This window comes from Pelobates fuscus, chromosome 2 (assembly GCF_036172605.1).
Source record: "Pelobates fuscus isolate aPelFus1 chromosome 2, aPelFus1.pri, whole genome shotgun sequence".
Taxonomy (NCBI): domain Eukaryota; kingdom Metazoa; phylum Chordata; class Amphibia; order Anura; family Pelobatidae; genus Pelobates; species Pelobates fuscus.
The window spans coordinates 112,339,977-112,366,887 of NC_086318.1; the positions used below are offsets into that span (position 1 = coordinate 112,339,977).

Here is a 26,911-nt window from a genome sequence, read left to right on the forward strand (position 1 = left end):
GCTGAGCGTGGTGGGGGTGATGGTGGTGAGGGTGAGGCTGGTGGGGGTGATGGTGGTGGGGGGTGGTGAGGCTGAGGGTGGTGGGGGGTGATGGTGGTGGTGGGGGGTGAGGCTGAGGGTGGTGGGGGTGATGGTGGTGGGGGGTGAACCTGAGGGTGGTGGGGGGTGAGGCTGAGGGTGGTGGGGGTGATGGTGGTGGGGGGTGGTGAGGCTGAGGGTGGCGGGGGGTGATGGTGGTGGTGGGGGGTGAGGCTGAGGGTGGTGGGGGTGATGGTGGTGGGGTGTGTGAAGCTGAGGGTGGTGGGGGGGTGAGGCTGAGGGTGGTGGGGGTGATGGTGGTGGGGGTGAGGCTGAGGGTGGTGGGGGTGATGGTGGTGGGGGGTGGTGAGGCTGAGGGTGGCGGGGGGTGATGGTGGTGGGGGGTGAGGCTGAGGGTGGTGGGTGGTGATGGTGGTGGGGGGTGAGGCTGAGGGTGGTGGGGGGTGATGGTGGTGGGGGGTGAGGCTGAGGGTGGTGGGGGTGATGGTGGTGGTGGTGGGGGTGAGGCTGCGGGTGGTGGGGGTGATGGTGGGTGAGGCTGAGGGTGGTGGGGGTGATGGTGGGTGAGGCTGAGGGTGGTGAAGCTGGGGGTGAGCCTGAGGGTGGTGGGGGGTGATGGGGAGGGAGAGCCTACCTTTCCCTGGTGGTCCAGTGGGCTCCCTGGTGTTCCGGTGGCCACTGCTCACGGTCTGCAGCTCCTCAGAGCTGCAGACCGTGTAATCTCGCGAGATTTCAGAGCGTTGCCGTGGTAACCCGCGGTAACGCTCTGATTGGCCAATTCTCGCGAGTCACATGGTCTGCAGCTCTGCACACTGCGGAGCTGCAGACCAGTGTCTGCGATGGTGGCCAGGCAGCCAGGAGGGGCCTCGCACCCGGCGGCATACCGGGCAAGCCGCCGGGCCCCCTCCTGGTGTCAGGTCCTCGGTCAGTGACCGAGGACCTGACACACTCTGCCAACAGGCGGTTTAGGCGGCCGCGAGGCCCCCGCCAGCGCGAGGCCTTAGGCGGCCACCTAAACCGCCTAATTAGAGAGCCGCCTCTGGTTTTGGATATTGTAAGTGCTTAAATATAAGGCTTTTTAAACTGCAGTAATTAATACCCTTCTGAAGGCCATGGGAAACATATATCTTCGGCTACCTTTATAGAGTTGGGATGCCTTTTTGCCTGGTATATTTCTAATTAGATGTTCATTCAATTTCATTCTACCAAGGAGGTTCTAAGTTCTCTATCTGTTCACAACTGCTTAATATTAAGTTAGCTCTATTGGTGACATTAGCATCAGGCAAACAAATGGACACATTTGATAGATGTCGTAAGATTTATTTCTATAGATCCGCTATCTGGCTTTCTTCTGATAGTCTGTTTATCTTTACTAATGGACCAGATAAGGTCTTCAAGCCTCAATGTAAGCCATCAGCAGATGGATAGTCTTAGCTATTTTCAGTCTACTAAGTCCTAAGGGTTACGGTATCTGATCATCTGTTTGCTCTCCATTAGAGCCATTTATCCCTCTTGAGCATTAGTGGCCAAGTTTCCCTGGCACTTATAGGTAAATGGCTGCTTGGTCCTCAACCAATAATTTTCAGACAATTTCTTTTGTTCATTTGAGTTGGTCAATTTGATAATGTGTCAATAGTGGCCAGTTTTTTTTTTTTATTTCCAACGTCCTTATGAGGTGTGTGTTGTCAATTTGCATTCATATTTTGGAAGTCTTGTGTATTTTTTCCCTCCCTAGGTTATTGCTTGGGCATTACTCATTGTTTTGCTGCCATGGATATGGCCTGGAAAGAGAAAAATGTATCCTTACTTACCATAATTTCCTTTTCCTGGTCATAGGCCATGGCAGCACTTATACCTACTGTTACTTATACCTACTGTTACTTATACCTACTGTTTTTTTTTTCAATTCTCTTTTTATTTTGAATTTATCACCATAATTTCACTTATACAAAAAAGTATTAAAAAAATCATATTCATACACATAAACACTTAGGCAAAAAAAAGGACAAAAACACAAAACAACCCACCCCCCCACGAAAGTTCTACATACATCCAGCTTCTACATCTTATTTCAAATGGTATCGATATTACATTTGTAATAATTTTTTTTCCCAATTTGCCCATAGGCTCAAATTATCATTCAAAGTGATCCTTCTCCATTTTAATTTGGTATATCAACTGTATTGTTATTAATTTGATGTTAAATGCGGTATCTCCCTTCCAGTTCCTTGCTATTATTATTTTACAGGCTATTAAACAATGAGTAATTAAAAATTGATTTATTTTGTTTAGTTTTGGCCATTGATGGTGTAATAGCATTATTTCAGGTTTTAGGAATATTTTTACACCACACAGTGTATGGATGATAAATTGAGCCCACTGCCATACAACAATCACTTGTTTACATGACCACCACATGTGGATATAATTTCCTTTTTCCTCTCTACACTTCCAACACTTTGTGTCCATGGATGTATCAAATTTAGCTATTTTGGTTGGCGTCATATACCATTGATAGGCCAACTTAAAGTGTGTTTCTATCAATATAAAAGAATGGACATATTTATTTATTTTTTGTAGAGTAGCTAACCATTCATTTGATTCTATATTTATTTTTAAATCAGTGTTCCATTTTTTAATAGCACTGGATAGGACTGAATCATTGATTGGGTCTAGCATTCTAACACATCTAGAGAACAACTGCTTTGTTTTATTCTGGTATACTATTGATTTCAAAATATCATACATCTTACCCTCTATTACTATCTCCACTTTCTCCAAAAAATGTTTTACTCTGATATAGGTATATACATCTTTAACAGAGAACTTAAACTCCTCTATCAGCATTTTATAAGGTTTAATTTTGCCATCTTTGGTCAGATCTTTTAAAGTGCTTATTCCTTTTTCCTTCCATAATTTTAAGGAAATATTCTTCATATTTAATTCTATTATTTCTAAGTTTTGAAAATCAAATATTTTGTTAACTAAATCAATTTTTTTCCCTTATTTTTTGCCATATTGGAATAATCTGTCCTAAGATATATGAGCTAGATAAATTTAATTTTTTTATTTTCCAGAATAAATCTAGGGGTTCTCTTAATTGGCTAGATTCTAATTCTGACCACCACCATATCTCCTCTTTATTTTGTTTTATCTGGCCTGCCATGACATGCGTTATAATCCCTGCTTCATAATATTTCCTTATGTTTGGATAACCTAAGCCTCCCTTCTTTATTCCTCTTGATAATACTTCGTTTTTAATTCTGTTTTTTTTCCCTCGCCATACAAAGTTAGAACACGCGTTATTGATCATTGTTAACCATGCATTCGGGATTTCTAATGGGAGCATTCTAAACATATAAATCCATTTTGGCAAAACATATGATTTCAAAATATTAATTCTTCCTCCCCATGATACTTCTAATTTTCTCCATTCTTTCAAATTCTTGTTAGTTTCTTTTAAGAGATCCATAAAGTTTATTCGCATAATGTTTTCTACTTTTTTGCTAATTTTAATTCGTAGGTATGGGAACGTTTTAGCTTTAATAAAATTGTATGTTTCTTGATATGAATCTATTTCTTGATTCGACATATTGATATATACAGCGATTGATTTTGTTTTATTTAATTTATAATTTGATACTTCGCTGTACATTTCAATTTCTAACATTGCGTTTGATATAGATGTTGACGCGTTACTTAAAAATAGAATAGCATCATCAGCGTAAAGAGATATTTTTAGTTCTTTCTGACCTACTATGAATCCCTTAATATTTTCGTTATTTCTGATTCTGTTAGCTAGAACCTCTATAGTTAATATAAACAGTAAAGGGGACAACGGGCACCCTTGTCTGGTCCCGTTGTTCAATTTGAACCATTCTGAGCATATGCCAGGACCAATTGTTCTTGCCGTTGGATCTTTGTATAGAGCTAAAATTGCTTCAAGCAGCCAACCTTGTATCCCTATTTCTTCTAATGTAAACTTCATAAAGTCCCAGCTGACCCTGTCAAAGGCTTTCTCAGCATCTAAAGACAGGATCAGCATGGGACTTTCTTTACGTTGTGATATATCTAGTGCATCTATCAGACGTCTAATATTATTGCTTGACATTCTGTCTGAAACAAATCCTGTTTGGTCAGGATGGATTAGTTGTTTCATTACTTCTTTTAATCTGCTAGCTATTATCGCCGAAAATATCTTAATATCTACATTTATTAATGATATTGGGCGATAACTCTGAACTTTAGTTGGATCCTTCCCTGGTTTCAGTATAGGTAAAATGTTTGCTTGAAGCATTTCTTCTGGGAATCTGCCCTTTTTGACTGTAGTATTAAAAATATTTTTAGGTGACCTATCAATAGGTGTTTCATTGTTTTATACATAGTTACATAGTTACATAGTTAGATAGCTGAAAAGAGACTTGCATCCATCAAGTTCAGCCTTCCTCACACCTGTTTTTTGCTGTTGATCCAAAAGAAAAAAAAAACAAAAAAAAAAAAAACAAAAAAAAAAAAACCCAGTTTGAAGCACAATTTTGCAACAAGCTAGGACAAAAAATTCCTTCTTGACCCCAGAATGGCAGTCAGATTTATCCTTGAATCAAGCAGTTATTACCCTACATTGAAAGATTATATCCTTGAATATTCTGTCTTTGCAAGTATGCATCTAGTAGCTGTTTGAACATCTGTATGGACTCTGATAAAACCACTTCTTCAGGCAGAGAATTCCACATCCTGATTGTTCTTACAGTAAAAAAACCTTTCCTTTGCCTTAGACGAAATCTTCTTTCTTCCAGTCTAAACGCATGGCTTCGTGTCCTATGTAAAGTCCGGTTTGTGAATAGATTTCCACACAATGGTTTGTATTGGCCCCGAATATATTTGTATAATGTTATCATATCCCCTCTCAGGCGACGTTTTTCTAAACTAAATAGGTTTAAATTTGTTAACCTTTCTTCATAGCTGATATGTTCCATTCCTTTTATTAATTTTGTAGCCCGCCTCTGCACTTTTTCTAGTGCCATGATATCCTTCTTTAGAACAGGTGCCCAAAATTGCACAGCATATTCAATATGTGGTCTTACCAGTGATTTATAGAGAGGCAAAATGATATTCTCGTCCCGAGAATGAATGCCCTTTTTCATGCATGACAATACCTTACTGGCCTTGGCCACTGCTGATTGACATTGCACATTGTTGCATAGTTTGTTGCCTATAACAATTCCCAAGTCCTTTTCGTGTGTTGTTATCCCTAATTCGCTTCCATTAAAGCGGCACTGTCATGCCGAATTCCGTTTTTTTTTTAACCCCCCTCCCGCCTCAACTACATCCAATCGACCCTCTAGTCATCCCCAAATGCCCCTATGCCCCCCACATTACCTATTTTTTATTCTTTATTTTCTGCCCCGATCTATATTCAGGGCGCCGCCATCTTTGTGTGGGTAGGTGAAGTCCCTGTGTGACACGTCATCTACCCACACTAGATAGCCCTGAGATTCCCGCACATGCCCAGTGAAACACCTGGACATGCGAACGGGAATTTCATCTATTCATTCATTCATCAGACAGACGAATGAATGAATAGAAAAAATCAGACGAACAAACTAACACTGTGTATCAGTGTTCGTTTGTTTGTTCGGTTTATTACAAGGAGGGAGCTACCGGCGTGCAGCTCCCTCCTTGCATTATGTAAAGACAGAAGCGGCAGGGAGCAGTGCTCCCCACCACTTCATTAGCCCCCCAGGTCCTCCCCTCACTCTATGGGGGTCAATATGACCCCCATAATAGCACAAGGGAGATTCAAATCTCCCCAATGCCCCTACTCGCTATATCGCGAGTAGGGGCATGTCCACTAAACAGTGAGCAGCCTGTGGCTGCTCACTGTAAAAAAAAAAAAAAAAAAAAGGGTAATAAGGGGGGGACGGGGGACCTACTGTCCTCCCCCGCCGGCCCCCACCCCTGGACGGCGGGTGGGGGCCATAATGGGAATGAGGGGGGACCTACTGTCCTCCCCTCAGGCCCCCACCCCTGGGCGGCGGGTGGGGGCCATAATAGTAATAAGGGGGGGGGGAACCAATGTCCTCCCCTCAGGCCCCCACCCCTGGGCGGCGGGTGGGGGCCATAATAGTAATAAGGGGGGGGGGGGACCTACTGTCCTCCACCCCCCGGCCCCCACCCCTGGGCGGCGGGTGGGGGCCATAATAGTAATAAGGGGGGGGGGACCTACTGTCCTCCACCCCCCGGCCCCCACCCCTGGGCGGCGGGTGGGGGCCATAATAGTAATAGGGGGGGGGGACCTACTGTCCCCCCCCCCCCCGGCCCCCACCCCTGGGCGGCGGGTGGGGGCCATAATAGTAATAAGGGGGGGGGCGGGACCTACTTCCCCCCCCCCGGCCCCCACCCCTGGGCGGCGGGTGGGGGCCATAACAGTAACAAGGGGGGGGGACCTACTGTCCTCCCCCCCGGCCCCCACCCCTGGGCGGCGGGTGGGGGCCATAATAGTAATAAGGGGGGGGGATCTACTGTCCTCCCCCCCCCCCCCGGCCCCCACCCCTGGGCGGCGGGTGGGGGCCATAACGATAATGGGGGGGGACCTACTGTCCTCCCCCCGCCCCCACCCCTGGGCGGCGGGTGGGGGCCATAATAGTAATAAGGGGGGGGGGGACCTACTGTCCCCCCCCCGGCCCCCACCCCTGGGCGGCGGGTGGGGGCCATAATAGTAATAAGGGGGGGGGCGGGACCTACTTCCCCCCCCCCCCCGGCCCCCACCCCTGGGCGGCGGGTGGGGGCCATAACAGTAACAAGGGGGGGGGACCTACTGTCCTCCCCCCCGGCCCCCACCCCTGGGCGGCGGGTGGGGGCCATAATAGTAATAAGGGGGGGGGATCTACTGTCCTCCCCCCCCCCCAGGCCCCCACCCCTGGGCGGCGGGTGGGGGCCATAACGATAATGGGGGGGACCTACTGTCCTCCCCCCGCCCCCACCCCTGGGCGGCGGGTGGGGGCACTAAGTAAATTCCCCCCCCCCACCCCCCATCAAGGTGACTAGGGGTGCCCAAGCCCCTAGTCACCCACCCCCCACCCAAATAAAAAATGCCCCTACCTACCCCCCTCACCCTAAAAAATAGTGAGGGGGGAATAAAATTGCTAACCTGTAAAGTAAAATTAAACTTACCATTCGACGTCTTCTTTTTTCTAAAATCTTCATTTTTCAGCCCCAAAAAAGGCCAAATAAAAAACCATCATAGCCGTCGAACTAAAAATAAAATAAAAAACCCGAGCGCAAAAAAAAAAACCCGACGAAAAAGAAAAAACCCGAGCGCACAAAAAAAATAATCCATCTTCACCCATGGAGGGCTCCGCGCAGACTGAGCTCCGCAGGGCTGGGCAAGGCTTATAAAGCCTTGCCCCGCCCTGCAATTAGCCTAAGAACACTCTGATTGGTGGGTTTAAGCCAATCAGAGTGCTCTTTGTCATTTTACAAGCGTGGGAAAGTTCTTTGGAATTTTCCCACGCTTGTAAAATGACACAGAGCACTGTGATTGGATGGCTTGAAATCCATCCAATCACAGTGCTCTGTGTCATTTTACAAGCGTGGGAAAGTTCTTTGGAACTTTCCCACGCTTGTAAAATGACACAGAGCACTGTGATTGGATGGCTTGAAATCCATCCAATCACAGTGCTCTGTGTCATTTTACAAGCGTGGGAAAATTCTTTGGAACTTTCCCACGCTTGTAAAATGACACAGAGCACTGTGATTGGATGGATTTCAAGCCATCCAATCACAGTGCTCTGTGTCATTTTACAAGCGTGGGAAAATTCCAAAGAACTTTCCCACGCTTGTAAAATGACACAGAGCACTGTGATTGGATGGATTTCAAGCCATCCAATCACAGTGCTCTGTGTCATTTTACAAGCGTGGGAAAGTTCCAAAGAATTTTCCCACGCTTGTAAAATGACACAGAGCACTGTGATTGGATGGATTTCAAGCCATCCAATCACAGTGCTCTGTGTCATTTTACAAGCGTGGGAAAATTCCAAAGAACTTTCCCACGCTTGTAAAATGACAAAGAGCACTCTGATTGGCTTAAACCCACCAATCAGAGTGTTCTTAGGCTAATTGCAGGGCGGGGCAAGGCTTTATAAGCCTTGCCCCGCCCTGCGGAGCTCAGTCTGCGCGGAGCCCTCCATGGGTGAAGATGGATTATTTTTTTGTGCGCTCGGGTTTTTTCTTTTTCGTCGGGTTTTTTTTTTTGCGCTCGGGTTTTTTATTTTATTTTTAGTTCGACGGCTATGATGGTTTTTTATTTGGCCTTTTTTGGGGCTGAAAAATGAAGATTTTAGAAAAAAGAAGACGTCGAATGGTAAGTTTAATTTTACTTTACAGGTTAGCAATTTTATTCCCCCCTCACTATTTTTTAGGGTGAGGGGGGTAGGTAGGGGCATTTTTTATTTGGGTGGGGGGTGGGTGACTAGGGGCTTGGGCACCCCTAGTCACCTTGATGGGGGGGGGGGGATTTACTTAGTGCCCCCACCCGCCGCCCAGGGGTGGGGGCCGGGGGGGGGCAGTAGGTCCCCCCCCCCTTATTACTATGATGGCCCCCACCCGCCGCCCAGGGGTGGGGGCCGGGGGGGGGAGGACAGTAGGTCCCCCCCCCTCTTATTACCATTATGGCCCCCACCCGCCAGCCAGGGGTGGGGGCCGGGGGGGAGGACAGTAGGTCCCCCCCCCCTACTACTATTATGGCCCCCACCCGCCGCCCATGGGTGGGGGCCTGGGGGGGGGAGGACAGTAGGTCCCCCCCCCCTATTACTATTATGGCCCCCACCCGCCGGCCAGGGGTGGGGGCCGGGGGGGAGGACAGTAGGTCCCCCCCCCTACTACTATTATGGCCCCCACCCGCCGCCCAGGGGTGGGGGCCGGGGGGGGGGGAGGACAGTAGGTCCCCCCCCTCTTATTACCATTATGGCCCCCACCCGCCGGCCAGGGGTGGGGGCCAGGGGGGAGGACAGTAGGTCCCCCCCCCCTACTACTATTATGGCCCCCACCCGCCGCCCATGGGTGGGGGCCTGGGGGGGGAGGACAGTAGGTCCCCCCCCCTATTACTATTATGGCCCCCACCCGCCGGCCAGGGGTGGGGGCCGGGGGGGAGGACAGTAGGTCCCCCCCCCCCTACTACTATTATGGCCCCCACCCGCCGCCCAGGGGTGGGGGCCGGGGGGGGGAGGACAGTAGGTCCCCCCCCTCTTATTACCATTATGGCCCCCACCTGCCGGCCAGGGGTGGTGGCCGGGGGGGAGGACAGTAGGTCCCCCCCCCCCCTACTACTATTATGGCCCCCACCCGCCGCCCAGGGGTGGGGGCCAGGGGGGAGGACAGTAGGTCCCCCCCCCCCTTTAATTATCATTATGGCCCCCACCCGCCGCCCAGGGGTGGGGGCCGGGGGGGGAGGACAGTAGGTCCCCCCCCCTCATTATCTTTATGGCCCCCACCCACCGCTCAGGGGTGGGGGCCGGGGGGGGGGGGACAATAGGTCTCCCTCCCTTATTTTACTTAACGGCCCCCACCCGTCATTTAGGGGTGGGGGGCAATATATATATATTTTTTTTTTCTACAGTGAGCAGCCACAGGCTGCTCACTGCTTACTAGACATGCCCCTACTCGCGGTATAGCGAGTAGGGGCATATTATTTACTAATACCAAGTCATTTTTACTTAGTGTTAGTAAATTTGGCTGAAAGACCAATTCAGGTCTTTCAGCCTTTTAGTAGATAGCTCCCTGATACCGTGGGAATTAGGGAGTTATCTACTAAGCGGCTGCAAGATGCAGCCACAGCAATGAATAGGATCGGAGTTTCATTCATTTGAATGAAATTCCGATCCGAACAAAGTACCGAATTGCATCCTAACACCAATGGAGAAACTCTTATCATTCTGTTAGGATGCAATTCGGCAGTTTTGCCGGCGTTCTGTCTAAGTGACAGGACTTTCGGCAATACTGACAGGAAGCATTGTGGGAACAGGGAGGAAAGCTAGGGATCATGGGAAAATTGCTCTGACCAGCGGAAATGAAGCACACTTTGCTCCTCCGCTGGTCAGAGCTGGTCAAGCGGAGGAATCCTCCATAAGACAGAGTCCCTACATTGTCTTATGATTTTAAAGAAAACTAAAGAAGAATGGAAGAAATGAATAACAGATCCTGAGAGAGGGGGAGAAGAGGAAGAGATTGAGGAAAGGTAAGTTCGGCATGACAGTGCCGCTTTAAGGGTATACGTTGCTTGTGTATTCTTTACGCCGAAGTGCATAACTTTGCATTTTTCAACATTAAATTTCATCTGCCATTTGAGTGCCCAGTCCTCCAGTCTATCTAAATCCTTCTGCAGCAAAGTAATATCTTGCTCACATTGTATTATTTTACAAAGTTTTGTGTCATCTGCAAACACTGAAACATGACTTTCAATGCTGTCTTCAAGATCATTTATAAAAATGTTATAGAATTTGTTCCCAAACCCATCCGGACCTGGAGTTTTATGAATTTCTAATCTGTCTATTATTATGTTAATCTCTCCTTCCGTGATTTCTTTGTTTAGATTATTTATTTGTGATTCTGTTATTTTATTCAATTTTGATGATTTTATATATTTTTTTAGTATTTCTGAAGGGGTAGTTACTGAATTACTATATAGGTTGGCATAATACTCATTGAATTCTTGTGTAATACTCATTGAAGTCTTGTGTATTTTTTCCCTCCCTAGGTTATTGCTTGGGCATTACTCATTGTTTTGCTGCCATGGATATGGCCTGGAAAGAGAAAAATGTATCCTTACTTACCATAATTTCCTTTTCCTGGTCATAGGCCATGGCACCACAAAGATCTGCCCTTGGATATTGCTGGAAACAAGACTGAGCGTGGGAGGGGTAGGAGGGGTTACTTATACCTACTGTTTTAATTAGGTTCCTGTCTGGTTAGGGATAGGGAGGAGCTACCCATTGTTCTGCTGCCATGGCCTATGACGAGGAAAAGAAAATTACGGTAAGTAGGAATACATTTTTCATTTATATATATATATATATATATATATATATATATATATATATATATATATATATATATATATATATATATATATATATATATATATATATATATACACAATTCATGAAGGTTTTGCACTCCAGCTTTCCTTTTTATTCTGTGCCCGGTGCTCAGTTGCATACAACACAATGAAAAAAGCCAGCACTCAGGGACTTGTAGAAAAAATGTATCTTGATATCTTGCTTTGCATGTAATGCGTCTATCTCATATAGTAGTTTCCCATTTTACGCTGCATTACTGAAATAAATGAACTTTTGCACGATATTCTAATTTTTCGAGTATTACCTGTATATGTGTGTGTGTGTGTGTGTGTATATATATATATATATATATATATATATCGTATTTTTCGCTCCATAAGACGCACTTTTTTTCCCCTCAAAAGTGAGGGGAAATGTCTGTGCGTCTTATGGAGCGAATATGAAGCTTTACTTACCTGTCTTGTAGCGTTTCTCAGCAGCACAGGGCGCACCGCGGTACTGGAACTTGAATTTCATGTTCCGGTTTCCGGCGGGACTGAAAGGAAGTGCGCACACTGAGCTGAGTGCGCACTTCCTTTCAGTCCCGCCGGAAACCGGAACATGAAATTCAAGTTCCAGTACCGCGGATTTGCCCTGTGCTGCCGAGAAACGCTACAAGACAGGTAAGTAATTATGGGACAAGGGGAGGGGGACAGTATGGGAGAGAAGAGAAGACTATGGGGAGGGGAGGGGAGGGGGGATGAAGACTATGGGGAGGGGAGGGGGGATGAAGACTATGGGGAGGGGAGGGGGGATGAAGACTATGGGGAGGGGGGATGAAGACTATGGGGAGGGGAGGGGGGATGAAGACTATGGGGAGGGGAGGGGGATGAAGACTATGGGGAGGGGAGGGGGATGAAGACTATGGGGAGGGGAGGGGGGATGAAGACTATGGGGAGGGGAGGGGGATGAAGACTATGGGGAGGGGAGGGGGATGAAAACTATGGGGAGGGGGATGAAGACTATGGGGAGGGGAGGGGGATGAAGACTATGGGGAGGAGAGGGGGATGAAGACTATGGGGAGGGGAGGGGGATGAAGACTATGGGGAGGGGAGGGGGATGAAGACTATGGGGAGGGGAGGGGGGATGAAGACTATGGGGAGGGGAGGGGGTATGAATACTATGGGGAGGGGAGGGGGGATGAAGACTATGGGGAGGGAGGGGGATGAAGACTATGGGGAGGGGAGGGGGATGAAGACTATGGGGAGGGGAGGGGGGATGAAGACTATGGGGAGGGGAGGGGGGATGAAGACTATGGGGAGGGGAGGGGGATGAAGACTATGGGGAGGGGAGGGGGATGAAGACTATGGGGAGGGGAGGGGGATGAAGACTATGGGGAGGGGAGGGGGGATGGGATGAAGACTATGGGGAGGGGAGGGGGATGGGATGAAGACTATGGGGAGGGGAGAGGGGATGAAGACTATGGGGAGGGGAGGGGGGATGAAGACTATGGGGAGGGGGTGGATGAAGACTATGGGGAGGGGGTGGATGAAGACTATGGGGAGGGGGTGGATGAAGACTATGGGGAGGGGGTGGATGAAGACTATGGGGAGGGGAGGGGGATGAAGACTATGGGGAGGGGAGAGGGGATGAAGACTATGGGGAGGGGGAGATGAAGACTATGGGGAGGGGGGGATGAAGACTATGGGGAGGGGGTGGATGAAGACTATGGGGAGGGGGGGTGAAGACAGGGGACAGGGGAGAAAAAAAATATTCTGAACAAACTGTCCCATAGTAAGAAACACTATGGGACAGTTTGTTCAGAATATATTGTTTTCTGGGTTTCTTCCTCTAAAAACTAGGTGCGTCTTATGGTGAGGTGCGTCTTATGGAGCGAAAAATACGGTATATATATATATATATATATATATATATATATACACACATATACATATATATATATATATAAATTTCTAATATAAAATATTTAATATCTTTCAGAGTAAAACATTTAATTGTACAGTAAGCATACTCACATGCAGACACAGGCAATCTTACTGACACACACAAGCTCATTGATTCACAACCTCATAGACAAATAACCTTGCTGATATACATAAGCTCACTGACATAAAAGAGGGTCACAGATGCACACAAATAGACTCACTGACAGACAATCTCACTGACACGCTTATTGGTATACACACACAAACGCAGTACAGACAAACTCTGACACACACATTTGTTCTCACAGTGACATCCAGACGTGGTTGCCCCAGAACTGTGGTCCTCATGTGTCCTGTTCCTGCTGTCTTGCCTCTGAGCCACTTCAGAACTTATTTATTCTAGCATTGTCTGCAGCACTAGGGGGCTGGACTTCACCAGTGGCTCCTACCTGTCTATCAAAGTCCACTTGAGGCAGATTGATTATTACTCCAGGTATAAAACACTGACTCTCCCTGAGGGCAGTGTCAGTTTGTTGTATCCTGTTTCTAGTATCCTGTTTCCTAAATGACTTGGCTTGTGACCCTTTCTGTTTGTATTATTCGTTATTGCCTGTTCGCTGCCTGCCCTGACTTTTGGAACCGTGTCTGACTACTCTTCTGGATTTCCCTTGTCTGTTTCCACGTACCCAGTTACTGTTCCTGCCTCAGCCCTCGTAGATTCACAGTCCTGGTGGTTTCTAACCTTATCACACACACACAAGCTCACTCACGAGCAGGCGCACACACACAAGCTCACTCAATAACAGGCACACACATACACACACACAAGCTCACTCACTAGCAGGCACACACAAGCTCACTCACTAGCAGGTACACACACACACAAGGTCACTCACTAGCAGGCACACACACAATGTCACTCACTAGCAGGCATACACACAAGGTCACTCACTAGCAGGTGCACACACACACAAACATACACACAAGGCCACTCACAAGCAGGTACACACAAGCTCACTCACTAGCAGGCATACCCACACACACAATGTCACTCACTAGCAGGCATACGCACACACACAATGTCACTCACTAGCAGGTGCACACACACACACAAGCTCACTCACTAGCAGGCACACACACACACACACACAAGGCCACTCACTAGCAGGCACACACAAGCTCACTCACTAGCAGGAATACACACACGCACACAAGGTCACTCACCAGCAGGCACACACAAGGTCACTCACTAGCAATCACACACACACACACACACACACAAGGTCACTCACTAGCAGGCAAACACACACGCACACAGACAAGCTCACTCACTAGCAGGCACACACACACACACACACACACACACAAGGTCCCTAACTAGCAGGCACACACACAAGGTCACTCACTAGCAGGCACACACACAAGCTCACTCACTAGCAGACACACACACACACACGGTCACTCACTAGCAGGCACACACACACACAAGCTCACTCACTAGCAGGCACACACACACACAAGCTCACTCATGAGCAGGTGCACACAAACACACACACGGTCACTCACTAGTAGACACACACAAGCTTCCTAGCAGGCACACACAAACAAGGCCCCTCACTACCAGGCACACACACACACACAAACAAGGTCACTCACTAGCAGGCGCACACACACACACACACACAAGGTCACTCACTAGCAGGCACACACACACACACACACAAAGCCACTCATTAGCAGAAACACACACAGTCACTCACTAGCAGGCACACACACAAGGTCACTCACTAGCAGGCACACACACACAAGCTCACTCACTAGCAGGCACACACACAATGTCACTCACTAGCAGGCATACACACACAAGGTCACTCACTAGCAGGTGCACACACACACACAAACATACACACAAGGCCACTCACAAGCAGGTACACACAAACTCACTCACTAGCAGGCATACACACACACAATGTCACTCACTAGCAGGCATACGCACACACAATGTCACTCACTAGCAGGTGCACACACACACACAAGCTCACTCACTAGCAGGCACACACACACACACACACACACAAGGCCACTCACAAGCAGGCACACACAAGCTCACTCACTAGCAGGCATACACACACGCACACAAGGTCACTCACCAGCAATCACACACACACACACCAAGGTCACTCACTAGCAGGCAAACACACACGCACACAGACAAGCTCACTCACTAGCAGACACACACACACAAGGTCCCTAACTAGCAGGCACACACACAAGGTCACTCACTAGCAGGCACACACACACAAGCTCACTCACTAGCAGACACACACACACGGTCACTCACTAGCAGGCACACACACACACACACACACGCTCACTCACTAGCAGGCACACACACACACAAGCTCATTCATGAGCAGGTGCACACAAACACACACACGGTCACTCACTAGCAGACACACACAAGCTTCCTAGCAGGCACACACACACAAGCTCACTCACTAGCATGCGCACACACACACACACACACACACAAGGTCACTCACTAGCAGGCACACACACACACACACACACACACACACACAAAGCCACTCATTAGCAGGCACACACACACAAGTTCACTCACTAACAGAAACACACACAGTCACTCACTAGCAGGCACACACACAAGGTCACTCACTAGCAGGCACACACACACAAGCTCACTCACTAGTAGGCAAAGACACACACACACAAGGTCACTCACTAGCAGGCACACACACACAAGGTCACTCACGGGCAGCCATAGACACACACACACACACACACACATACACACTCAAGGTCACTCACTAGCAGGCACACACACACACAAGGTCACTCACGAGCAGGCACACACACACACACATACAAGCTAACTCATGAGCAGGCGCACACACACACAAGCTCACTCACTAGCAGGCACACCCACACAAGCTCACTCACTAGGAGGCACGCACACACACACACAAGGTCACTTATTAGCAGGCACACACACACACAAGATTGCTCACTCACTAGCAACCACACACACACACACATGTTCACTCACTAGCAGGCACACACACAATCATTGTCATGGCTGAAGCTTACCTGGTACTGTTAGGTGAAATTGCCATTTTGTGGCCCTTCCTGCCAGCGTCAGCAATGTGCATAGGGCGGAGTTTCAGTGCGGAGCCGAGTTTCCATTCAGGAGGCAGGGCTTAAGCACGGTGGCAGGGAATGCAGTGGAAATTGCTGTAAATTTTGAAGGGAGACTGATAGGTCTCCCTCCAGCTGCCAGCAGCCTAATCGCGGCCGCACCAGCCCTCAGCTAGTTTGTTATCTTTACTCAAGGATCGTAGAGTAGGGAGAACAGCCGTCTCTCCACAGCTCTGTACTCAGCAAGCCGCGTCAGGAATACCTGATTCTCTGGCAGATTAAAAGCATGACCACCTTCCAGGCTGCACCGTCATAACCCCCAGGATTCAGCAACACCTATTATTAAGTGTGAATGCAAGATGTATGGGGTAAGTGCCCCAAAATCTGCCTGATATTCGGGAGCTTGGGGAAGTTGAGTATATGGCTGCAGAAGATCTCACAATCGTTAGGGAGTACTATGCTGCCCTAATGGCGTTTAAGCCCACTTTGCGCAGGGCGGCATAGTACGCCCTAAAGGTGTTAAGGGGTAAGTAACTGAAATGGTTGTAGCATTATACCACTCCCATCACCATTTGTGTGTTGCCTCCTCCCACACTATAAATGGGATGCTTTATCCAGTGGTGTATCCTGGTTTTGTGCTGCCCTAGGCAGGACAAAACTCAGGCGCCCCCCCTCCCTCCGCGCCACCCCCACCCAACCTTTCCCCCCGCCCCGCATTCTAAATACACACACACACATTCACTGACAGATACGCATACACTAGCTAACAGAAACACACACTCGCTAACAGAAACACACACACACTAACAGACACACTCACACTCAGTAACAGACAAACACTCACTAACAGACACACTAACAGACACACACTCACTAGCAGACACAAACTAGCAGACACACACACTGACTAACATACACACACACTCACAGGCAAACACACACTAACAGACACACACACACACTAACAGCCACACACAGTCAGACACACACACACACTAACAGACACACACACACTAACAGACACACACACTAACAGACACAGACAGAAACACTAACAGACACACACTAACAGACACAAACACTAACAGACACACACACTGACACACACACTAACAGACACAAACACTAACAGACACACTAACAGACACACACACACACTAACAGACACACACACACACTAACAGACACACACACACACACACACACTAACACACACACACACTAACAGACACAGACACACACTAACAGACACAGACACACACTCACCCACCCACATTAACACTTTTTTTTAAATTTATTTTGAACACATTTTTTTTTAACACATTTTTTTAAATTTATTTTTAACACATTTTTTAAAATTTATTTTTCACCCCCCCCCCCAGCCTCCTTACCTTTGGGAATGCTGGGGAGGGGGGTGTCTCTTCCTCCCTGGTGGTCCAGTGGCTGCTGGGCGATCGGGCGGCACTGCCTGGCGGACGGGCGGACGGACGGCGAGGGAGCACTTCCCCTGAGCTGTCTGCTCAGCTCCCTCGCGCGCCTCAGAGTGAGGCTGGGAGCCGGAATATGACGTCATATTCCGGCTCCGCCTCCCAGCCTCACTCTGCGGCTGGCGAGGGAGCTGAGCAGACAGCTCAGGGGAAGTGCTCCCTCGCCGGCCGGCCGCCCGCCCACCAGGCAGTGCCGCCCGATCGCCCAGCAGCCCGCCGGCATGTCTGTTAGCCGCAAGGCTAACAAGACATTTGCCTTGGGCATTTGGGGGGCGGCTTTTTTTGCCGCCCCCTGGAAAATGCCGCCCAAGGCAAATGCCTTGTTTGCCTCGCGGCTAATACGCCCCTGGCTTTATCTATGCAGAGTGTCTTGAACTGCACTCCCTCAATCTTCCCAGGTGCAACATACGGTTTCTCCCCACGCAGAGAAGCATTGCACAAAGATCCCCATGTGACCATCTACCCTTACCTCACTTTATAGACCAATGTTCTTTATCTGCATGAAGTCATTTATCACCAATTAATTATTTCATCAATTCTTCAATTGCTTACATCTAAAATTGTTTTTTCTATGATACCTCCCTTAATATTGCTTCTCTCCCTGGGTACCTTTTGCATCATTGGACATTCTTTTAGAATGTAAGCCAGGCTCACTTTGTGTAAAAGTTCTACCAATGTTGGACTAAAATTTATGGGCAGACGTATCTTTCTTTTTTTTTATGCCAGTATGTCTTATTTGATATGCCTCCTTGTAACAATATCAATTATTAGTTAACATGCTTGTAAAATAATACTTGTTTCTTTGCTGCCTAATTACATGAAGTCACTTATGTGGAATTTTGTGTATAGCATTACATGATGCATTACTCAAAATGATATCAATGTCAAATAAAAATAGAATGGACAAAAATATACATTTTAAATAATGTGCTTTATGTTTAATAGCTTCAATATGGGATATATTTAATTGTTTAACATTCACTTAGTAAATACAACATATCCTTGTATGACCTAATATGACAACATACATAAGGTGAGACAACGTTTTGAATAATGTCATCGCTTTTGGTGTGCCTTGCAGGAGATTATTTGATCAACTAGATACTAATTGTTGAGTGATGTCAACTAATTGAACATTGATGACATGGGAGAAAAAACAGAACAGAACATAAATTCCTGTGAGGATTAGGATTAATTCTAAACAGAAAGCATAAATGACAATTTAAAGTGTGATGAAATGCCTGGGAAGTATTAAAGACTTCCATTAGACATGTGCAATTCATTTCATTTTGTTCCGAATCAAATTTCATCCGATTTGGCAATTAGGAAGCAGGATCTGAATCGAACACAGACGGATCCTTAATTGAAATCGATTTGTTTCAGATCCGTTAATTTTGGTAAGGATGGCAAATTAGTGAGATATTTGCTAAACAACTGAAAGTGCAAACTTAAAGGAGCACTCCAAACCCATAGAACATTTCAGCTTGCTGAATAGCTATATGGATGTGGAGTATCCCTTTAAAATCCCCATTTATAAAAGTGCCAATTTATATGCAAATAGAAACACCTCCTACTTCCTTTAGCTCCACTGAGCTAATGGTGGAGCTAAGGGAAGGGAGGGGAGGTTCTGACACAGAGAGGGGAGGAAAGGGGAGGATCTGACACAAGGAGGTAAGGGAGGAGGTTGGCTCTGACAGAAGGAAGGGAGGGGAAGGAAGGCTCTTTGACACGGGGAGGAGAGGGAGGCTTCGACACAGAGAGGGGAGGGAGGTCGGACTCAGGGAGAGGGGGGAGGAGGGAGGCTTTGACACAGATAGGGGAGGGAGGCTCGGACACAGGGAGAGGTGGGAGGCTTTAACACAGATAGGGGAGGGAGGCTCTGGCACGGGGAGGGGGATTTGATACAGGGAGGGGAGGGGGGGGGGGGGGGTTAAGACACAAGGTGGGATTGAGGGGAGGAGAGACACCTGAAATAGAATGGAACAGAGGCTTCTCTATGAGAAGCTTCTGATTGGACAATTATCTGTGCATTGACTGCAAGTCACTTCCTGTGAAAAAGGGAAGGGCTTACAAAGGCTGCAGTTATAAGAACTGCATACATCAAAATATATATGCATTTATTCATTGGGGTATATCTACTAAACTGTGGAGTTTTTTTTCAAGTGTGGAGTGGATCTTTTAGGAAAAGGACTTTTCATCTTTCAGCTCTTTAGTAGACAGCTCTCTAATTCGCTATTTTTACATGAGATTGCCATATTTTAGGATACTGAATTAGGAAATTAGCTACTAAACAACTGAAATAGCAAAATTAAGAAAAGGGCTTTCCTGAATTTTGATCTTTCAACTGTTTAGTTGATACCTTTCTAAATAAAATAAAAAATCCCCTTAAGTGGGATTGCCATATTTAAGGACACAAAACTATGGAGCTGTTTAGCAGACAGCTCCTTACCTATAGCAATCCTACGTAAGGTTAGCAACTTAGCACATTAGGAAGCTATATGCTAAACAGCCAAAAATCAAAATTAGGAAAAACGCTTTTCCTAATTTTAAACTTTCAGGAATTTAACATGTAACTCCCTAAATTGGTACTTTGTAACTTTGTGATTTCAACCTTTATTTATTCCCCATATGGAAAAACGGGGTGGCTGAATTTTGAAAATGAACAATATTTTCAGGCAAAACTCAGTTCCTCACAATCTTTGTTTTCCAAATTCCAGACAAACCAAAATTAGAAAATAAATGAACTGAAACAAAACAAATTTTCCCTGTGCACATCTCTAACTTCCATATAGATAGGAAACAAATATATCCACCTACCTGCTAATTTTCTTATCTCTTTTTTCTCCTTTGCATGTCCTTTCTATACATGTGTCAGTAAATATACTACGGTCGCGGCCATTTTCAGTTTCAATTTCCACCATCTCTTCACTAGTCTCAGTGTGGAGAGGGTCTTCTTCTATGTCATGCGCATAAACAGGGGTTTCTGTCTCAATGTTGCTGTCTGGCCTGAAGAAAATGTATTTAATTAGTTTATATTTATAAATGCATCTGTTAAGAACTACATTGCTAGTTCGTTGCTCCCCTTTCAGTGAAAGATTCAACGGATACTTGTGGAGCACCAAAAATGGAATCATACATTTCAGGCCAATAAAACCAAATTAGAAAAAAATTTCAACTCTTCCAATTTATTAACTGGGTAATTTCAACCAAAAATGTATAGTTCCTGGTGTAGTGACTTTTAGGCTATGCAGCTTCCAGCATCACCGGAATCCCCATAGGAAAGCATTAAATAATACTTTCCTCTGGGGAGATCCTAATGCGAGCGCGGCTATTGCCGCACATGCGCATTAGGTCTCCCCCACCGGCAGAGCTGAGCATTGGCGCTGGATCCAGGTAAGTGACAGAATGGGTTTTTAACCCCTTCTGCACAATGGGGGGTGGGATGGGGCCTTGACAAAGGGGGACGCTATAGTGCCAGGAAAACAAGGTCTTATTTATTATAAGCAACAAGTAATCACAACAAGAGTAAATAACAGGAGGTGGATACATGCTGTATAGAGACATTAATTGGCATAGCATGTTTCTGTACAATATCAGTAAAGACACTCTTGAATTCAAGAAGTGTTAAACTAAAGACACCTAAACAAATACAAGTAAATAAAACAGGAACAAAAGTAAATACTAAACGTTGCAATGTTTTTAACGCTCTAACGTTGGTGCCCCTGTGTCCGGTACCTCTGCCTCCTTTGTTCCTTTCTTTGCAGCAGTGTGAAAGTGATAGTGATAGGCCGAGAGTGTCAGGTGAGTGCAATATTGAGTGCACAATGAGTCAAATGAGCTTAATTTGTTATTGAAGTAGAAGTGTTCCTTTAAACGTTCACCAATGCTAAATATGCTGATATATAGGAAGTAATAAATAAGCAAGACATTCAGAATAATAAAAACTTTGTGGAACATTCAACACGTGGAAAACATTGATTCTACATCCCAGTGTCATTAAAACCATGTAGGATTATTTGGAAAATGAAACATAACTAAATAACAAATTACTTGTCAAAAGGCCTAGAAGTGCACACCACCATTTATTACAAAATTATTATAATATTTAGTAAAATGTCAACTGGTTACAAATGGAAATAAATATTTAAATTCAGAGATATAGGGATTTATTCTCTGAAAGTAAAATTGCATGGGGGTTGGGGAATTGCATAACCATATTTTTTTACTTAAAATAACAATTCTCTTGCTGCAACAAGTGGTTTGGTGGCTACCTCCCTGTAACAACATAGAAACATAGAATGTGGGGGCGGAGCCTAGCATCCAAACGGAACGGTCGCATCTCCTCTGAGCTCCGGCAAACTCGGCCTGAATTAAGCACTAAACTAGGCAAAATCTAACAAAAAGCACACAACATTATGGGACGCAAAGCCAAGAAGCAAAAGGCGGAAAAACCTACCATGAGCATGAATATTGGAGACTTATGGCGGCAGGCACATGGAACCGCACAAGCCAAGATGGCGTCTTACCCCGACGACAGCTCCGACTTCTCGGATGATCACACCCTGGAGTCCGGTGACCACCTAATACCGGATCCTCCGCGACCAAAAGTGACCCCGGCACCACTCCCGATTAAAAATGGCTCCTCGCCAGTAACCAAAGCCGACATGCAAGAGCTGCTGGCGGGCCTTCGGCGAGACATACAAGCGGACATGGCAGTGCTCCGCGCCGACCTCCAAGGCCTGACATGGGAGCTCTGGAAACAGACTCCCACAATGCCAAACAACAGGCAACTCGCCTGGAATCAGAGTTGCAGTCCTTGAGGGCACATCAAACCGCTCTGGAAAGAAAAGTCACGTCCATGGAGGACGCAAGGCGATCCACGAACCTCAAGATCAGAAGGGTAATGGAGACAGTGCCGGACACAGAACTACCGCACTTCGTGAGACGCCTCCTGTCCTCAATACTACCCCCGAAACAGGCAAAACTGATAACTCTTGAGAACCTATTCAGAATACCTAAACCACAAAGAGCTCCTAACGAAACTCCCAGAGATCTAATAGTAAGCTTCCAGTCCAGACAGGAAAAAGCGGCGGTCATGACTGCCCTACGAGGACACTCACCTTATACGTTTGAAACCTCCTCCCTCACTTTCTATGCGGACTTATCCGGGGAAACGCTAAAGTGGCAGAGATCTCTGCAGCCTTTCACAACGCTGCTTCGCTCACACACCATCACCTACCGGTGGCGGGCAGCCCAAACCCTGCTGATCACCCACAAGGGGAACTCTTATACGCTGGAAGATGCAGCGGCAATCCTAGGGAATCTGGGCCTTCCGCCCGACTCAATCCTCAAAGCTGTGCACCAACCGACGAATGCTCAGCACAACTGGGACCCGGCGAATACCACAGTCTTCGTGCCCCGGAGAACACAAGTGACCGCCTCTCACACGGCTCCGACGTAAAAACACGAGACGGAGAGAAGACAGCCTACAGTTGCAGGACATTTACTGCCAAAACTGACAATTAATGACTGAACTAAGCCTACCAGACAACGCTCTCAAAATGGCGGCCATATGCCTAAACCTCACCGCTCATATTGCCAATAGCCACGGGCACTACAGACCCTGAGCTATGGTTCTATTTCATAATGTTTTATTCGTTATACTCGTTTATTGTTGGGATGTAATGATGTGTGAAATATAGACCCTCTTAACAAGCATTCTGGTGCTGGACCAGCGGTCCAAACCTCCTCCGTCCTGACACTACCGTGCCGGACACCGAGGCGCAAAGCTATCTAGGTCCTTCTAGTGGTCTCACATTGCCTTTGGGGACAATTTTGTCTTGTCGATGTTCTTTTCATTACTTTATCTTATGTTCGTTTTTCATAACTTGTATGACCCTCGACTGTATACATACATTGGGCCTTGTGAGTCCCTGCAGATTGCTCCTACAGGAGCTCATAGCCCCTATATAGCCTCACTCGAGATCAAATGATCTCTAGCTCGACATACCCATGTACAACTAAGATCAAACCCATGTATGCTGCCTTGGTTCTGCAACACTCGCAGAGCTTATACTTTACCCCCTATAGACAGGCTGCCTACAAAACTCACTAGGCATAATATTAAAATTTCTGCTCCCTATACGTTTTTAGCTTACACAAATCGCTGCACACTTACCCATCGCTTGTAAGCTACCACATTGCAATAGACTGATTTTAAGGCAGAGTAAGCTATAAGTAACTCTTATGTTTTTCACCCTATGACATGCCATGTTTTAAACCTGTATTATACTTAAAAATTGTGCACAACAATCTTTATGCCATGTTATTACTTGTTGTTAAATGGTCTCTTGCAGCTATTGTGGCGTAACAGACCAATTGTTCTTTTATCGTACACAAACAAAAATAAAGAATAAAAAAAAAAAAAAAGAAACATAGAATGTGACGGCAGATAAGAACCATTCGGCCCATCTAGTCTGCCCAAGTTTCTGAATACTTTCATTAGTCTCTGGCCTTATCTTATAGCTAGGATAGTCTTATGCCTATCCCACGCATGCTTAAACGCCTTCACTGTGTAATCCTCTACCACTTCAGCTGGAAGGCAATTCCATGCATCCACTACCCTCTCAGTAGTAATAATTCCTGATATTATTTTTAAACCTTTGCCCCTCTAATTTAAGACTATGTCCTCTTGTTGTGGTAGTTTTTCTTCTTTTAAATATAGTCTCCTCCTTCACTGTGTTGATTCCCTTTATGTATTTTATCATATTCCCCCCCCCCACCCCCCCACCCCCATATCGTCTTTCCTCCAAGCCAGGGCCGGACTGGGAAGAAAATTAGGCCCGGGCATTTTGCAATCAGAGCAGCCCCCTAAAAAGGGGGTGGGGCCAGATAGGGTGTGTTTTGTCATCACTAATGACAAGCACGCCCCCTCTCAAAGTGAGCATGTTAGTTCAATGCGCAGAGCCCCGCTGAAGAGCTCTGGCATTAGAAAAATGCCCTGAATTTGTTCTGTGCAGCGCAAGCAAATTTAATAACATGCTTGCGCTGTGTTTGCTTTTAAATTGTCTCTGTTGTCTCCACAAGTGGGATACCAGAGGACAAAAGGGCCAGGAAAGTGTATGGTGCATGTGTTTGGAGCCTGCTTGTGGGTTTGCGTGTGTGTAGAGTGTGGTGTGGTATTGTGTAAATAGGTCAATTTAATTTGTGTTTGTGGTGTAATATGTGTGGCTAGGGGCTGTAGAGAGTGTGTGTATACGGGCTGTAGTGTGTGTGTATAGGTGACGTAGTGTGTGTAGGGGTTGTAGAGAGGGTGTGTTTAGAGAATGTTGTATGTGTTTGCTGACAAGGAATGTAGTATGTGTGTAGGTGGTGCAGTGTGTGTGTAGGAGATCTAGTGTGTAAAGGACCCAGAGTGTGTATAGGAGATTGTGTATGTGTGTGTGTGTGTAGAGGATTAAGAGTGCATATAGGGTAAGGGATCTAGCGTGTATCTGGAGCATAATGTGTGTAGTGGTGCAGTGTGAGGGGTGCTGTAGTGTGTGTGTGTATATATATATATATATATATATAGATATATATAAATTTGGACGTATTGTATGTGTGAGGGGCGCAGTGTGTGTGTGTGTGTATGTAAGAGGGGTGCTGTGTGTGAGGGTGTTTTAATCTGCCGTCACATTCTAGGTTTCTAATTTTCTTTGCCTGTTAACTCACTGAGGGTTATTTTATATATTATATATATGTGTATATATATATATATATATATATATATGTGTGTGTGCGTGTGTGTGTGCTGTATATGTGTGTGTGTGTACTGTATGTGTGTGAGCGAGGGTGCTGTCTGTCTGAGGGTGCTGTGTGTGAATGAGGGTGCTGTGTGTGTCTGAAGGTGATGTGTGCTGTGTGTCTGAGGGTGCTGTGTGTGTCTGAGGGTGCGCTGTGTGTCTGGGGGTGCGCTGTGTGTCTGAGGGTGCGCTGTGTGTCTGGGGGTGCTGTGTGTGTCTGGGGGTGCTGTGTGTGTCTGGGTGCTGTGTGTGTGTTGGGGGTGCACTGTGTTTCTGGGTGCTGTGTTTGTCTGGGGGTGCTGTATGTGTCTGGGTGCTGTGTTTGTCTGGGGGTGCTGTGTGTGTCTGGGTGCTGCGTGTTTCTGGGGGTGCTGTGTGTTTCTGGGTGCTGTGTTTGTCTGGGGGTGCTGTGTGTGTGAGGGGGCTGTTAGTGTGAGTGTGAATGTATTTTTTATTTAAATTTAAATATTTTTTTTATTAATAATAATAAAATAAAAAGTTATATCCCCCTCCTCCCCCTCCCTTCTTACCTTTAGCCTGGGAGGGGGGGGGGGAGCCAGGTATCCATTGAGGAGGGTGCTGTGGTGCCATGAAGGGTGCCGTGCTTCCTTCCTTGGTGGTCCAGTGGTGAGAGTGAACTCTAGCCCGCAGGCTAGAGTTCACTCTCGCGAGATCTGAGCGTTGCTGCGGTAACCGTGGCAATGCTCAGAATCCCGCGAGAGGACCCGGCGGAGCTGCTGGCTAGAGCTCGCCGGGTCCTCTCCTCCCTCCCTCCCTCCCTCCCTCACTCCCCAGCTGGCGGCCGCCTGTAACAGTGCCTGTGGGCCGGTGTCGGCCCATGAAGGCACACAGCAGGGCCGGCGCTCGGGTAGCGCGCTGGCCCTGCATGGGCCGGCCGGGGAGATCCTGTGATCTCCCCTGCTGGCTTCGGCCCCACGGCCATCGCGGCCCACTGGGCATTTGCCCGGTATGCCGATGGCCAGTCCGGGCCTGCTCCAAGCTATACATGTTAAGATCCTTTAACCTTTCCTGCTAAGTTTGATCCTGCAATCCATGAACCAGTTTAGTAGCCCTTTGAATTCTCTCTAAAGTATCAATATCCTTCTGGAGATACGGTCTCTAGTACTGCGTACAATACTCCAAGTGAGTTCTCACCAGTGTTCTGTACAATGGCATGAGCACTTCCCTCTTTCTACTGCTAATGCCTCTCCCTATACAGCCAAGCATTCTGCTAGCATTTCCTGCTGCTCCATTACATTGTCTGCCTACCTTTAAGTCATCAGAAATAATTACCCCTAAATCCTTTTCCTCAGATGTTGAGGTTAGGACTCTATCAAATATTCTGTACTCTGCCCTTGGGTTTTTACGTCCAAGATGCATTATCTTGCACTTACCCACATTAAAAGTTGCCATAACTCTGACCATTTTTCTAGTTTACCTAAATC

General features: G+C 46.8%; 1 protein-coding gene across 1 annotated transcript in view; it reads right to left on the reverse strand.

The window, feature by feature from the left end:
- VEPH1 (ventricular zone expressed PH domain containing 1) overlaps positions 1-26,911 on the reverse strand; it is a 446,092-nt gene that overhangs the window by 194,127 nt on the left and 225,054 nt on the right. The window contains exon 8 of the mRNA XM_063442580.1: positions 20,500-20,688. Coding sequence (XP_063298650.1) covers positions 20,500-20,688 — 189 coding nt within the window. The remainder of the gene's footprint in view (positions 1-20,499; positions 20,689-26,911) is intronic.